Source organism: Moschus berezovskii, chromosome 1 (assembly GCF_049115385.1).
Source record: "Moschus berezovskii isolate FMDL1 chromosome 1, NW_MosBer_1.0, whole genome shotgun sequence".
Lineage (NCBI taxonomy): Eukaryota > Metazoa > Chordata > Mammalia > Artiodactyla > Moschidae > Moschus > Moschus berezovskii.
The window spans coordinates 163743315-163760333 of NC_142460.1; the positions used below are offsets into that span (position 1 = coordinate 163743315).

The window sequence follows — 17019 nt, forward strand, 5'->3', positions numbered from 1 at the left end:
CATCCTAAAGGAGATCAGTCCTGGGTGTTCACTGGAAAGACTGATGTTGAAGCTGAAACTGCAATACTCTGGCCACCTCATGTGAAGAGCTGACTCACTGGAAAAGACCCTGATGCTGTGAAAGGTTGAGGGCGGGAGGAGAAGGGGACGACAGAGAATGAGATGGTTGGATGGCATCACCGACTCAATGGACATGCGTTTGGGTGGACTCCGGGAGTTGGTGATGGACAGGGAGGCCTGGCGTGCTGTGATTCATGGGGTCGCAAAGAGTCGGACATGACTGAGCGACTGAAATGAAGAGGTAAAAATGGTTTTTCCCGTGGTCATGTATGGATGTGAGAGTTGGACTGTGAAGAAAGCTGATCGCCGAAGAATTGATGCTTTTGAACTGTGGTGTTGGAGAAGACTCTTGAGAGTCCGTTGGACTGCAAGGAGATCCAACCAGTCCATCCTAAAGGAGATCAGTCCTGGGTGTTCATTGGAAGGACTGATGCTAAAGCTGAAACTCCAATACTTTGGCCACCTCATGCGAAGAGTTCACTCACTGGAAAAGACTCTGAAGCTGGGAGGGATTGGGGGCGGGAGGAGAAGGGGACGACAGAGGATGAGATGGCTGGATGGCATCACCGACTCAATGGACATGAGTTTGAGTGAACTCCTGGAGTTGGTGATGGACAGGGAGGCCTGGCATGCTGGGATTCATGGGGTCGCTAAGAGTCGGACACGACTGAGCGACTGAACTGAACTGAACTGAAAGTGAGTGAAGGCTCTCAGTCATGTCCAACTTTTGTGACCCCACGGACTGCAGCCTACCAGGCTCCTCCATCCATGGGATTTTCCAAGCAATAGTGCTAGAGTGGGCTGCCATTTCCTTCTCCAATGACAAACCTATGCAGCATATTAAAAGACAGAGACATTACTTTGCTGACAAAGGTCTGTATAGTCAAAGCTATGGTTTTTCCAGTAGTCATTATGGATGTGAGAGTTGGACCATAAGGAAGGCTGAATGCCAAAGAACTGATCTTTTGAACTGTGCTGTTGAGAGTCCTTTGGATTGCAAGGAGATCAAACCAGTCAATCCTAACGGAAATCAACTCTGAATGTTCATTGTAAGTACTGATGCTGAAACTGAAGCTCCAATAGTATGGTCACCTGATGTGAAGAGCTGACTCATAAGAAAAGACCCTGATGGTGGGAAAGACTGAAGGCAGGAGGGGAAGGGGACAATAGGGCATGAAATGGTTGGATGGCATCACCGACTTAATGGGAGTGAGTTTGAGCAAGCTCCGGGAGATAGTGAAGGACAGAAAAGCCTGGTGTGCTGCAGTCCATGGGTTTGCAAAGAGCTGGATATGACTGAGAGGCTGAACAACAACAAAGATTACACACACAGTCACACAATCAGGGAAACATAATGCAACTCAGGAAAGGGGCTCCTGGGGACCGTGTGCCAGGCTGGTTATGAGAACTATACTACATCACGTGACCTCTGGTTTCAAGCTTTTCGTTTTTATCTTTATGAAGGGCCCAGGGTCTCTATGTCACTGGGCAAATATGACCTCTAATTTTAGCCCAGGGAAGGCATGCCGAAGGGGCTGGCTGTTTCTGGGTGAGAAACAGTGATGCAGAAGAGTTGAAAGGAGAAGGGCACAGTGGGGTACCCCGATCTTTTTAATACACCGGATCATGAATTACCACACTCACTGGAATTAGTGTTTGGATGTTGACTCATACTGGGGCCCACATTATTTGGGGGAATGAATTTATCATGAGCCATGAATAGGCCTGCAGTCCAAACCCCTATTTAAAATTACCCCCAAGCGTTTTAAAAAACCCCCAGAGCCCCTGAATCAACCACAGAAACACCTCATTCCCTCTGTTTCAAGGGTATTTTCCTGACCAGCCCATGTGGAAGAAGTAAAAAGGAGAATTATAAAAAAAGGCAAATGCAAATAGTGTGCTTCATTTGTTGTTCGTTTAAGCTCCTGGTCTTCTTTATGGCTTAAACATCAATTTCTATCATTTACTTTTCACAGTCCCAGTGGAGTAATTTAAAAATATATATATGGGACTGCACAATGGAGATTAACACAACATTGGACATCAACTATACTTCAATAAAATAAATTTTAAAAATATATGGCAAGAATAGTGTTCAGTTGAAGTCATGAGTAAAACAATATAAAATGAACACAGAAAAGAAATTCAGAAACCATACTAGAGTACAAAAGTTTTTTTAAACTTTATGTTTTAAAGCAAAATACTTTTTTAATGTATTTATTTATACCCTCCATCATTCTTGAAGGGTTTTCAGGAAGAAATCAAAACAGGGTAGAAACGACTCCCCCTGCCCATCTCCCTGACTTGCCAGCATCACACCAAAAGCCCAGTTTGGCACCTAAGTGTTGCTTTGATTCAGAATCTGACTTTTTTGTCTGGAAGAAAGAGAGGAGGATTGAAAAGCAGTTGGATTCAGATGAAATGGGGCCAGTTTCCCAATAATCTCAGAGAAGCTGCTTCTGTCTTTAAAATTCTTTGACTTTCAGATAATAAAATACTCAGAAATTTCATGGACATATTGTATATTTAACTGCCCTAGCAAGTGAATTAACCAATTTTGTTTTATCTGGTCATATTAGCAAGAGAAAAATGCTTTTTTATGATTTTTGAAAGTATTTGGGGAAAATACTAACCACAGGGGTAGTAACAATGTCTTTCTCAGCCTGCCTGAGTGTGTGAGTGTGTGTGGGGTGTGTTCTCAAGCTTAGCAGATATAACCTTTACACAAACAATATGTGTTCTGTGTCTGTGGGTACCTCGGAGCCACAGTTTGAGGAGTTTGTGCAAAAGAACCCATGAATTCCATGACATTCCCTGCTAATTCCCAAATGTTAGCTCTAAGGGATATCAGATAAAATGTGGCTGCTCACAGCAGGCTTACATTTCTGAGGGTTTTTTTCTTTTGGAGATTAAGTGTGGAACTTGTATATTAGGCACTAAATCACATCACCTTGGTCTTCATACAGGGAGTAGAAGTGTCTTTAGAAACTATACACATTTCCAAGCATTCTTTATTCAAAGTCTTTAATTTTTAAATATTCAAGTTTTTAAAGCTTTAAAATATATTGTTGACTAGACCATATTAACCACATCATCCATCATAGAACTAAGATGGTAATAGGCACAATTAACAAATATGAGTGAAATGTGAAAATATGATGAATAGTCACTACTAGATTATGGAAATATTTCCAAAAAGACCAAAAAAGGAATGATCTTAGTATAATTTAACTTCAGGTATGTCGGTTAGGGTGTTTAATTTAATCTGACTCAACATGAAGATTAGAATCAGAAGAAGAAATTATATATTACGGTACTATGTCAGTAAAATAGATAATTTGCAATTTTTTTTTGCTCTGTACTTTACATCTGGGGCCTCCCTTGTAGATCATATCGTAAAGAATTCGTCTGCCAATGCAGGAGACATGGGCTTGATCCCTGGGTCAGGAAGATACCCTCAAGAAGGAAATGGCAACCCATTCCAGGATTCTTGTCTGGAGAGTCCCATGGACAGAGGAGCTACAGTCCATGGTGTCATAACGAGTTGGACACAGCTGAGCAACTGAACAACAACATACTTGACATCCATGGGAATTTTTAAAGCTTTTCTTGGGGGATGAGGTAAAGTGAATCATCTGTTTAACTCCATCCCTCGGTGGGCCTGGCTGTGCATTACTGGGCTTGTGGTTCTCTATTTCAGCACATCCTCCCCGTCTAACTAGACTAGAGCATCCATCTGAGAGGAGCTGCATCCTCAGCGTCTGGCAGGAGCTTCGCCCCGAGAAGATGCTCAGAAAGTGAATCTATGTCTCCCCCTGCTGGCGCTGTGCAAAGCGCTACCCTGGACACCAGGAAGAATTGGGGCTGATCGTCAGCTCTGAGATGCAAGTCTGGTTACAGACATAAACAGCTCAGTCAGCCTCGGACCCAGCTGTGTACTTAGAACATTAATTAAGCTGCCTTTGCTGAGGTGTCCTCCGTCCTTTATTCTCGCACCATGGCAACCCGCTCCAGTATTCCTGCCTGGGAAATGCTATGGACAGAGGAGCCTGCGGGCTACAGTCCATGGGGTCGCAAAGAGTCAGACACAGCTGAGCTACTGAGCACAAGAGGAGATCCCTGCAGCCTCCGAGGCCCAGTGCGTTCTGTTTACCTGGGTGAAGAGAGGGACCTGGTTTTCAGAGCAGACACAGGCAGGCCTGAGCAGAGGTGGGAGGTACTCTGGAGACGCTGACTATCAGAAGGGCTGAAAGAAGCCCCAGACAAGTGCGGGGAGGCTCCCTGGGAGCTGGGGGCGATGGAAGGAGGAGGCTGGAAACAGTGCCTGGGGAAGGATGTGGGCATGAAGGCCCAGCCTTGCTCCACAAGCGGAGAGCAGGGCCTTTCCTGCTAGGGGCTGTAGTTCAGGGTGAGCCTATCCTGCTCCTGGAGAGGGGCTCAGCCTGGCTCAGGGGCACCTGCCCTCTGCAGGCGGAGAAACAGAGCCATGTTCTGCCTGAGATGCTTGGAGCCCCGGTCTTGCTGTCCTCCGGGCTGACCCTCTCTCTGCTACATCCTGCCCCTAACAGGAGGATTCTGTCCTGCAACTTGAAAGCAAAGAAAGAATTTAAAAAAGAAATAAAGAAAGAAACAAGAAGAATGAAGAAAGAGAGGATAGAGGAGGGGAAAAAAGAGAAAGGAGCCAAAAATGGAGGGTTTGGGATAAAATGTCTCCTCGCAGGGATAATAATACCCTCTGGTTCCAGTATTCTTCCTGAACCCCTTCCAGTTCAACCGTGGGAGCTCAAGGACTTTCCCTGCTGAGTCCTGTCAGGAACAGGAAGGGGTCAGTCTTTTAGGACACACGTCACGTAGAACTTTCTAGATACAGATCAAGGTTTTGGTGCTGCCTGCAGAGGCTTGACATAGATACTCATAATTAGGAAAACACATCTATTCCTAGATATCCCAAGTGCCAGCCACCCCCTCCTATACTTCAAATTTGGAAAGTATATGTTGTTTTCAAAGGGCTTCCTGGGTGGCTCAGCAGTAAAGAATCTGCCTGCAATGCCCGAGACACAGGCTCGATCCCTGGGTCGAGGAGATCATCTGCAGAAGGGAATGTCTATCCACTCCAGTATTCTTGCCTGGAAAAATCCCATGGACAGAGAAGCCTGGAGGGCTATAGTCCATGAGGTCGTAAAAAAGAGCCAGACATGATTTAGGGACTAAAACACCAGCACCGATGTTTTAAGCAGCTGTCCACACTTGTTAAAATGTCAGATATGAGACAAGAACTGAACAGTGTGAGGAAGGAGGGTAGTACCCAGCGAAAAAAAAAAGAAGTGCCCAGCCTGTACTGAATCCCAGGGTAGGAGGGGGCATGTACAAATTGCACCACCCATCATTTAATCCTCTTACCTCCGTCCATGAGATTGGCCCAGTAAATGACTCTGAACCCCTGGAGAATTCCGTTCAAGGCTTCCTTGGAAAGCGTGGACCAGGATATTGATATGCTTTCTGGCGATGTTGCTATGGCTTGGACATTTTCGGGGGGGTAACTGGGCACTGAAATGAGATAATTAGACTCTATAAAAACTGTCGGTGGCTTATTTAGCAAACCAATACTGAATAATGATACTGAATAAGCAACATGAGTTTAATATTTCAAAAGGGCAAGCAAAAGAAAAAAAATTGCACTCAATCCCCCAAATTAAGGGGGAAATAAGTACCACTTTCCTGTACAAATAGGATAACTCGGTAAAATGCAATGACTTCATAAGACTTCCAGTGTCTCTCTCTGCAGAATAACTGCTTCGTTTTTAAGCAGCTCGCCCCCAGCTTAGAGAGTTGAGAACACTTCTGACCCTATTGCATGAATTAAAGACCATTGCAGGTCTGGTTTATTTCCCCATCATTCTTGCAAACTACTGTGAGGATGAGGTGGTTAGATGGCTTCACTGACTCAATGGACATGAATTTGAGCAAACTCCAGGAGATAGCTGAGGGCAGAGGAGCCTGAAGTGCTGCAGTCCATGGGGTGGCAAAGAGTCAGACAAGACTTAGCAACTGAACAACAACAATACAGTAAGTCCCCTGGTGTTGAGTAATGTCTGGAGTGTGAATTGAAAGCTCAAAAGCAGACATGTCATACTTACTGCTCCAACCCCAGCAGTGCCCCTTTCAATCCTAGACCATCCATCAGAGGAAAGAGACAATGGACTATTTCTCATCGAGTTTATGCAAACCTTAAACATCATGACTGGGAAAGGGGGAAAAACAGTGACCAAATCACAAACATCAATGAAAAAAGTGAAAACCCAGAGGCCTATCTAACCACAACTGCAAGGACTATGAAGATGGAAAGAAAATCCGGGATTTCCATTTACTAGCTTTCCCTATCGGAGAAGGCAATGGCAAGCCACTCCAGTACTATTGCCTAGAAAATCCCATGGATGGAGGAGCCTGGTAGGCTATAGTCCATGGGGTCGCTAAGGGTCGGACACGACTGAGCGACTTCACTTTCACTTTTTACTTTCACACATTGGAGAAGGAAATGGCAACCCACTCCAGTGTTCTTGCCTGGAGAATCCCAGGGACGGGGGAGCCTGGTGGGCTTCCGTCTATGGGGTCACACAGAGTTGGACACGACTGAAGTGACTTAGCAGCAGCAGCTTTCCCTATAAAAATGGTCAGGATTTTTTTTTCTCAGTTGTTCTTTAGGGCAGAAATTATAGATGTAAGTTACCACGTGTATTCTCAAAGCACAACAGGTAACTGCCATGCAAGCCTTTTTCAGGAAAATCTGCCACCTCCTGCTACATCTAACTCCATATTTGGCCTCTGCACCTAAACGATGATGCTTCTAGACACCCTGATTTTCCCTTTTTTAAATTTACTTATTTTAATTGGCGGCTAATTAATTTACAATATTGTAGTGGTTTTCGCCATACATTGACATGAATCAGCCGTGTAGACACCCTGATTTTCATGCCCTGCCGGAGAGTGTGAGCTTTTAGGCAGTCAACGTAGGAGGCTACATTAATTCCTTTTGGCCACTAGAGGGCGCGCGGTCATCGTGAGATTTGCTCCAGGAAGCCTGCTCATTTCTGTTCTCTGGTCTTAGAATGCTTGAAAATAAAAAACAAAGCTTGAAAAAGAAGAAAGAAAAAAAAAAAGGGGGTGGGTTGGGGAGCCCTCCTTAAGGTTGACTTATGAGAAATTTTCAGAAAATCGAATTTCTACATTGTGCCTAGACTGTTGCAATCATAGGGAGAGGCTTGGATTCACTTGGCAGAAGCCCACCTCTTGAGCTTGAAATGCAGGAGAAAGATGCTGAAAAGGGAGTGGGTTCAGCTTTTCCATCAAGATGTGTCCAGGGCGCCGAATCCAGGCAGCCCACGTGTTAATTAGGAAATGCTCCCCGCTGGAAAAAAGCCTGGGTCCCAGCCGGCTAGGCTGACATCACCCCTGCACAGCCTGCAGGGGGCCAGGCACCTACCGTCCTCGAGGGTGGTGGTGATGATTTCCTGAGAAGAAGGCCCCGTCCCCGCCCGGTTGCAGGCCTGCACCACCAGGCCATACTGGGTGAACTTGTTGAGGTTGTCCAGGGTGTAAATCTCACTGTCCCCTGTGGTGTCGATACTGATGATGTTGAACTGGAAGTTGCCCCCAGTGCTGTACTCCCGGTAACCAATCTGGTAGCCACGGATAATCCCGTTTTGCAAATGTTTCTTGGGAGCCTAAGCAGGAAAGAGAAGAACAAATACCACATATTAACATATATATGTAGAATCTAAAAAAAAAAAAAATGGTACAGATGAATCTATTTGCAGGGCAGGAATAGAGATGCTGACATAGAGAATGGACATACAGACACAGGAGGGAAGGAGAGGGTGGGATGAATTGGGAGAGTAGCCCTGACATCCACACACTACCATGTGTAAGACAGAGAGCTAGTGGGAAGCTGCTGTACAGCGCAGGGAGCTCAGCTCATTGCTCTGTGATGACCTAGAGGGGGGGCAGGGGCAGGGAGGGAGGTCCAGGAGGGAGGGGATATATGTACACATGTAGCTGATTCACACTGCTGTACGGTAGAAACTAACACAACATTGTAAAGCAACTTTATTCTGATTGAAAAAAATAATATATACAGAAAAAAAGAATACTCAAGGTGGGACAGGAGATAACCAGCGGCTGCCTGTATCGTAGGGAGACAAAAATGAAATTGAGTGAGTATGAAAATCACACAGATGTGGCAGTAGTAATAGCAGCTATAGCAGCAAACTCATTCCTAGAGGATGCTTGTGGCCAGGTGCTCTGTCTTCACCTGCATGGATCCACCCAGCCCTCCACACAGCCCGGGACACAGCACCTCAGGACCCTCATGGACACAGGAGACCACACAAACAGGAGAGACAGGAGAGGAATCCACCGCAGAGCCTGTGCACCCAGGCCCTCTGTCAAGCTGCTGGGCCGCTGGCTTCTCTAAATGGTGGTGGAGTTTCAAAGACAGATCGAGTCTGCGGTACTTCAGCCTACATCAGCCATCATCTGGTGAGACTGACGTTCATGTGTTCACCGAGCAAAATCAACTGAGCTCCACTCTGCCACATGGTCCCAGGCAGTGGGGAACAGAGGTGACTTTTTAAAAAAGGTCCCTGCGTGCATGGAGCTTACACTCTAATGGAATATTCCAGAATAAAGGTGTTTCCAGGTTGAAAGCTGAATGTGAATGGGAGTCCACCCCTGGTAAGAAGGCAAACCTCTTTCATTAAGGTCTGAGTCATTCTGGAATCATTTTATGGTGATTTAAGCTTGGCAAGGGAAGGCTGGAGCTAGCTTCTCTCTGATAAGGATAAAGGGGTCAGTCTAGTAGTAGACAGAACGGTTTTCATTGCTATGTTGAATTTATTTATTTTTTTTAAGAATCCAGACTTTTTTCAAGTATGTTTTAAGAACAACATCAAAGTGATGCTCTATAGTGACAAAGGTATTATAAGTTTTCAGATAATCAACAGATATTTGGGTATATGTGTGAGTATGTGTGTGTGTTTGTATTATGTCTGTGTATGCATATGTACCGGAGAAGGCGATGGCACCCCACTCCAGGACTCTTGTCTGGAAAATCCTATGGACGGAGGAGCCTGGTGGGCTGCAGTCCATGGGGTCGCTAAGAGTCGGACATGACTGGGCGACTTCACTTTCACTTTTCACTTTCATGCATTGGAGAAGGAAATGGCAAGCCACTCCAGTGTTCTTGCCTGGAGAATCCCAGGGACGGGGGAGCCTGGTGGGCTGCCGTCTATGGGGTCGCACAGAGTCGGACACGACTGAAGCGATGCAGCAGCAGCATGCATATGTACGAGCATATATGTGTATGTGTGTGCATGTGTGTGTGCATGTGTGTGTATTTCAGTACAAGCTGTGGCTCTCTCAGGGCTCTGAAAAGCTTTCTCAGCCCTGAGAATGTTTACAGCCCTGTTGGAGAGGGAAACAAACACTTAGGAAGCTGTAGAGAAATCTGAAGTGCCCAAGTGTGTGGCAGCGGACAGGAGGCTAGCAGGCATCCAGAAAGTGGTGCGATGAGAGTGGTCGGAAGCAGTCAGAAGATGCTGAGGGCAGGCGGGCCTGGAAGGACGGCCAGGGCTCTGGAAAGGGAGGGAGGGTGTGGGGTGAGAGAGCCACAGAGCAGCAAGAATGGATGGTGGGGAGAGATGAGGAATGCACAGGGGTGAGGAATGGCAGGGAGAGAACAGACAAGGTGTATCTGCCCTCGTGGGGCAGGGCTGGGGGATCGCCCTGGACACCCGACAGGAAGAAGTTCATGAGCAGACAGCAGCACAAATTCAGCAAATGTCTGTGGCCTTCTCATTATGCCGGCTTCCTCGTGGAATGAGTGTTTTTGCTGCCTTTAGGAATTTGTCTGAGTTACACAAGAGCAGTAAAATCCCATCTTTTTTCCAAGCAAGTTTCCTCATTTACTGTTTTCTTGGATCCCATTGCTTTTCTCAACAGCCCCTTGAGTTTCATGCGTTTGCTGCTGCTGCTGCTAAGTCACTTCAGTCGTGTCCGACTCTGTGCGACCCCATAGACGGCAGTCCACCAGGCTCCCCCGTCCTGGATTCTCCAGGCAAGAATACTGGAGTGGGCTGCCATTTCCTTCTCCAATGCATGAAAGTGAAAGTGAAGTCGCCCATTCGTGTCTGACTCTTAGTGACCCCATGGACTGCAGCCTACCAGGTTCCTCTGTCTATGGGATTTTCCAGGCAAGAGTACTGGAGTGGGGTGCCATTGCCTTCTCCGTTCATGTGTTTACATAGTCTAAATAGATATCAAAGAAACGGCCCTAGAAACCATCACTTCAGGAGTCAAGTTGGAACTTACAGACTTTGATGTAAAAGCTCACACCTTTTTTATCAGAAGCGGATGTCTGTGCTTTCCTGTTTTGCCTCGATGAACCACAGCTTTTCATTTTGCTTTTCGCTTTGCTAAAAATCAGACCTAAAGATTTCTGATTTTGAGACTTCCATTACCTGGAATTTGTTTCACCTCAACTGCTTAACCAATTAACCAGTTAACAGTTTAACCAATTAACATTTAACCAATAAAATAAATTTCCCTCCAAAAGCCGTGGATAAATCAAATATAAAACAAAGACATTCCTCCTATTTCACATAGTTTTTTCATGTTAAATACATCACTCATCCAAATGTAAATAATTTTTTTAAATTTATAAAGTATTTTAATTTTTCAGTGGACTCCCTGTGATGATTTAAGGCTCCCTAAGATGCCGAGTCTGGATCCCAGGACAGGAGCTGTGGAGTCTGATCAGGTAGGAGGTAAATACTCACAAGAGAGTGTTTACACAGATCACCCAGTTTAGCCGAATCTTCTATAAGCAGAGGGCCCTGCTGGCTGATATTTCCCTTCTTGGATTTAGGGGGATTAATCACACCTGTGATCTGGCTGCACAGATAGGTGGAGATATCTTCCTTTTTTCTCTCTCCATGGGTGAAAACACACTAACTAGCTTAAGTATATGATAGGCAACACAGAGGTTTTTGTCCTGTTGAGTTTAAATATTTTGTACAGAATAAATATAACATTCTTTACATTCTTCATAAAAATACATTTTAGTCCTGCTAATTCTGCAGCAGCAGGAAGGTTATGTTTGCTTATTAGGTTCTTCTGCAAAGTATTTTGTAGAAAATATTTTTTATAATTCAAAAAGTATATAGCCAACCTTCTATGTAATTGCTATTCAAATTCTGATAACATTCCTCTCTCTCTAAGTAAAGTTGAAATTTGTTTTTGTTTCCCACACGGTCGTCTGCATACTCTGCAGAGTTTGGTGTCTGATTTTTTCATTTAATAGGCTATTATGATCTGGCAAGCCACTCCAGTACTATTGCCTAGAAAATCCCGTGGATGGAGGAGCCTGGTAGGCTGCAGTCCGTGGGGTCGCTAAGGGTCGGACACGACTGAGCGACTTCACTTTCACTTTTCACTTTCCACTTTCACACATTGGAGAAGGAAATGGCAACCCACTCCAGTGTTCTTGCCTGGAGAATCCCAGGGACGGGGGAGCCTGGTGGGCTTCCGTCTATGGGGTCGCACAGAGTCGGACACGACTGAAGTGACCCAGCAGCATGATCATATTTCATGTTTATGGTCTTTAAAAATCATATGCCATGTTTTATTGAACCACTTTTCCATCATGGGGGATACTGCTTTTTGTAACTTATTTCCTACCACAAATTAAGCTTTGTGATACAGTGCATCTGTTTAAGTTTGTTTATTGGACTGAAGTCCCAGAAGTGGATGGGTGTCTTATTTCAAGGAGTTGTGTTTCAACTGACTGTTAATGAGATAGCATTATTTGTTGTTATTTTTTCACTTGTGGTAACTAACTTAAGGGACTGTATTTATCACAAAGAACAAGTGAGAGAATTCTCCATCAGGTTTCTGGATATTCTGACTTTGAAGAGATATATGTTGAACAGATACAGGTGAGTTATTTGAGGGTATACATTTGAAGGTATATATTTGAAGTGAGCTTACGTCTTCCTTTCCAGGGCTTTAATACAATCTCTAGTTATCATGCAGAAGGAAGTGTTGCACCTGAGAAAGAAGTGATAGATTTTTCTTACAAATGAATCATACAGTTCTGATTCTACAGCTTGCAGGCCTCCGGAGGCTCTGAAAACCATCTAGAAAGCTTGCTTGTGGGGATGGGGAGCGACTACTAACAGGTATGGGTTTTGTTGTGGGGGATGAAATTTTAATAAATTTAGATTCTGGTAATGGCTGTGCACCTCTGTAAGCATACTAAAAACCATGGAATTGTAACCTTAAAACAGTGACTGTGATGGTATGCTAACTTCATCCCAGTAAAACAGTTTTAATAAAAGTTAGTGTGCTAAACTTGTCTCCAGGTTATTTCTCTTTCTAACTCAATTACAACAATAGCTTCCTCTCACCACGACCACAGTAACCACCACCAATCATTAATCACCACCTGGACCACTGAATCTTCACCATCACCATCACTTCCACCAGCGTCAACACCACTGCTTCTAACCGCCTCTGCTACTCTATGCTCCGTGAAAGTCATCACCATTCGTCACTGCCACCGCCTCGTCACCAGCATCACCACCTCCCTCACCAACATGATCACCACCTTCATCGCTGCCACCACGTCCATCACAAGCATGAAGACCATCACTGCCAACGTTGCTGCCATGGGACCAACATCACCCCCACCATCCACCATTACCCAGTGCTGCCTCCATCTCTCCCATGTTTGCAACCATTCTCATCACCACCTCCTCCAGTAAATCACTGCAGCCCCTCCAGGACTGCCATTGGCCATTACCGCTGACACTCGCATCACCATCAGCAGCATCGTGACCACCCTCGCCTCTATCACTAACTCAGAGCCAACATCACTGCCACGAGTTACCATATCCTTCCACCACCTCCTCCATCCCACCATCTCTGTCATCTTCACCTACGGAGAATGCGATTTTCCCAATCAGTGTAATAAGTGAGATTATCTGTCTATTTACCTATCTGTCACTGATTAGTGTCAAACAACCCTAAGAAGTATCATTCCCCTTCTTCCAGAGGAAGCAACTAAAGGTCAAAGAGGTTAAAAACATATTCCTCAAGGTAAATGCAGAATTGAAATTCTAACCTAGGTTTTCCCAAGAGTTGTCTATAGTTCCCACCACTCAGCCCCAATAAATTCTCTCCTTTTTGCAAAGCTTGATAATTAGGTTTATAAAGTTACATGAAACAAAAAAAAATAATCAAAGAAAAATTTAACAAGTCACACAAAGAGAAAGTATTATGTTTTCATGTGCAAAAATAAACAAAAATTATAATTATCGCAGAAAAAGTTTAAGTTGTATTTTAATTTGTAGGCTAACTAGTCAGATTTACATTTAGGGATGTGTTAACCCTAAAGTATACTTGCCTTGAGAACCCCATGAACAGTATCAAAGGGCAAAATGATAGGATACTGAATGAGGAATTCCCCAGGTCAGTAGGTGCCCACTATGCTACTGGAGATCAGTGGAGAAGTAACTCCAGAAAGAATGAAGGGATGGAGCCAAAGCAAAACCAATACCCAGTTGTGGATGTGACTGGTGATAGAAGCAAGGTCCGGTGCTGTAAAGAGCAATATTGCATAGGAACCTGGAATGTTAGGTCCATGAATCAAGGCAAATTGGAAGTGGTCAAACAGGAGATGACAAGAGTGAACATAGATATTCTAGGAATCAGTGAATTAAAATGGACTGGAATGGGTGAATTTAACTCAGATGACCATTACATCTACTACTGTGGGCAGGAATCCCTTAGAAGAAATGGAGTAGCCATCATGGTCAACAAAAGAGTCCGAAATGCAGCACTTGGATGCAATCTTAAAAATAACAGAATGATTTCTGTTCATTTCCAAGACAAACCATTCAATATTACAGTAATCCAGGCCTATGCCCCAACCAGTAACGCTGAAGAAGCCAAAGTTGAACAGTTCTATGAAGACCTACAAGACCTTTCAGAACTAACACCCAAGAAAGATATCCTTTTCATCATAGGGGACTGGAATGCAAAAGTAGGAAATCAAGAAACACCTGGAGTAACAGGCAAATTTGGCCTGGGAGCACGAAATGAAGCAGGGCAAAGGCTAACAGAGTTTTGCCAAGAGAACGCACTGGTCATAGCAAACACCCTCTTCCAACAACACAAGAGAAGACTCTACACATGGACAACATCAGATGGTCAACACCGAAATCAGATTGATTATATTCTTTGCAGCCAAAGATGGAGAAGCTCTATACAGTTAGCAAAAACAAGAGCAGCAGCTGACTGTGGCTCAGATCATGAACTCCTTATTGCCAAATTCAGACTTAAATTGAAAAAAGTAGGGAAAACCACTAGACCATTCAGATATGACCTAAATCAAATCCCTTATGATTATACAGTGGAAGTGAGAAATAGATTTAAGGGGCTATATCTGATAGAAAGAGTGCCTGATGAACTATGGACGGAGGTTCGTGACATTGTACAGCAGACAGGGACCAAGACCATCCCCATGGAAAAGAAATGCAAAAAAGCAAAATGGCTGTCTGAGGAGGCCTTACAAATAGCTGTGAAAAGAAAAGAAGCGAAAAGCAAAGGAGAAAAGGAAAGATATAAGCATCTGAATGCAGAGTTCCAAAGAATAGCAAGGTTATCATTTGCATCTTTCTAAATTCCATATATATGCGTTAGTATACTGTATTGGTGTTTTTCTTTCTGGCTTACTTCACTCTGTATAATAGGCTCCAGTTTCATCCACCTCATTAGAACTGATTCAAATGTATTCTTTTTAATGGCTGAATAATACTCCATTGTGTATATGTACCAAAGCTTTCTTATCCATTCGTCTGCAGATGGACATCTAGGTTGCTTCCCTGTCCTGGCTATTATAAACAGTGCTGCAATGAACATTGGAGTACATGTGTCTCTTTTAATTCTGGTTTCCTCGGTGTGTATGCCCAGGAATGCGATTGCTGGATCATATGGCAGTTCTATTTCCAGTTTTTTGAGGAATCTCCACACTGTTCTCCATAGTGGCTGTACTAGTTTGCATTCTCACCAACAGTGTAAGAGGGTTCCTTTCTCTCCACATCCTCTCCAGCATTTATTGCATGTAGACTTTTGGATAGCAGCCATTCTGACTGGTGTGAAATGGTATCTCATTGTGGTTTTGATTTGCATCTCTCTGATTATGAGGGATGTTGAGCATTTTTTCATGTGATTGTTAGCCATCTTTATGTCTTCTTTGGAGAAATGTCTGTTTAGTTCTTTGGCCCATTTTTTGATTGGGTCATTTATTTTTCTGGAATGGAGCTGCAGGAGCTGCTTGTATATTTTGGAGATTAATCCTTTATCCGTTGCTTCATTTGCTATTATTTTCTCCCATTCTGAAGGCTGTCTTTTCACCTTACTTATAATTTCCTTTGCTGTGCAGAAGCTTTTGATTTTAATTAGGTCCCATTTGTTTATTTTTGCTTTTATTTCCAATATTCTGGGAGGTGGGTCATGGAGGATCCTGCTGTGATTTATGTCGGAGAGTGTTTTGCCTACGTTCTCCTCTAGGAGTTTTATAAGATGCAAATGATAACCTTGTATACGAGACAGCAAAAGAGACACAGATGTATAGAACAGTCTTTGGGACTCTATGGGAGACGGTGAGGGTGGGACGATTTGGGAGAATGGCATTGAAACACGTATGTTGTCATATGTGAAACGAATCACTAGTTCAGGGTCAATGCATGTTATAGGATGCTCGGGGCTGGCATGCGGGGATGACCCAGAGGGAGGATAAAGGGAGGAGGGAGGTGGGAGGGGGTTCAGGAGGGGAAACTTATGTAAACCCGGGGCGAATTCATGTCAATGTATGGCAAAACCAACCAATATAATATTGTAAAATAATTTGTCTCCAATAAAAAATAAATTAATTACCAAAAAAAAAAAAACAAAACAAAGAATAGCAAGGAGAGATAAGAAAGCCTTCCTCAGTGATCAATGCAAAGAAAAGAGGAAAACAACAGAATAGGAAAAACAAGAGATCTCTTCAAGAAAATTAGAGATTCCAAGGGAACATTTCATGCAAAGATGGGCTCGATAAAGGACAGAAATGGTGTGGACCTAACAGAAGCAGAAGATATTAAGAAGAAGTGGCAAGAATACACAGAAGAACTGTACAAAAAAGATCTTCATGACTAAGATAATCACGATGGTGTGATCACTAACCTAGAGCCAGACATCTTGGAATGTGAAGTCAAGTGGGCCTTAGAAAGCATCACTATGAACAAAGCTAGTGGAGGTGATGGAGTTCCAGTTGAGCTATTTCAAATCCTTAAAGATGAGGCTGTGAAAGGGCTGCATTCAGTATGTCAGCACATTTGGAAAACTCAGCAGTGGCCACAGCACTGGAAAAGGTCAGTCTTCATTCCAATCCCAAAGAAAGGCAATGCCAAAGAATGCTCAAACTACCGCACAATTGCACTCATCTCACACGCTAGTAAAGTCATGCTCAAAATTCTCCAAGCCAGGCTTCAGCAATATATGAACCATGAACTTCCAGATGTTCAAGCAGGTTTTAGAAAAGGCAGAGGCATCAGAGATCAAATTGCCAACATCCGCTGGATCATGGAGAAAGCAAGAGAGTTTCAGAAAAACATCTATTTCTGCTTCATTGACTATGCCAAAGCCTTTGACTGTGTAGATCACAATAAACTGTGGAAAATTCTGAAAGAGATGGGAATCCCAGACCAGCTGACCTGCCTCTTGAGAAACCTGTATGCAGGTTAGGAAGCTAAAGTTAGAACTGGACATGGAACAACAGACTGGTTCCAAATAGGAAAAGGAGTACGTCAAGGCTGTATATTGTCACCCTGCTTATTTAACTTATATGCAGAGTACATC

General features: G+C 43.9%; 1 protein-coding gene across 2 annotated transcripts in view; it reads right to left on the reverse strand.

Annotated features, from left to right (window-relative positions):
• The window catches only part of DSCAM (DS cell adhesion molecule), a 337475-nt gene that overhangs the window by 114826 nt on the left and 205630 nt on the right, over positions 1-17019 (reverse strand). For both annotated transcript variants that reach the window (XM_088828353.1, XM_055420373.2), the window contains exons 13-14: positions 7541-7781; positions 5461-5607 (exon numbers count right to left, since the gene is read on the reverse strand). In XM_088828353.1, coding sequence (XP_088684479.1) covers positions 5461-5607; positions 7541-7781 — 388 coding nt within the window. The remainder of the gene's footprint in view (positions 1-5460; positions 5608-7540; positions 7782-17019) is intronic.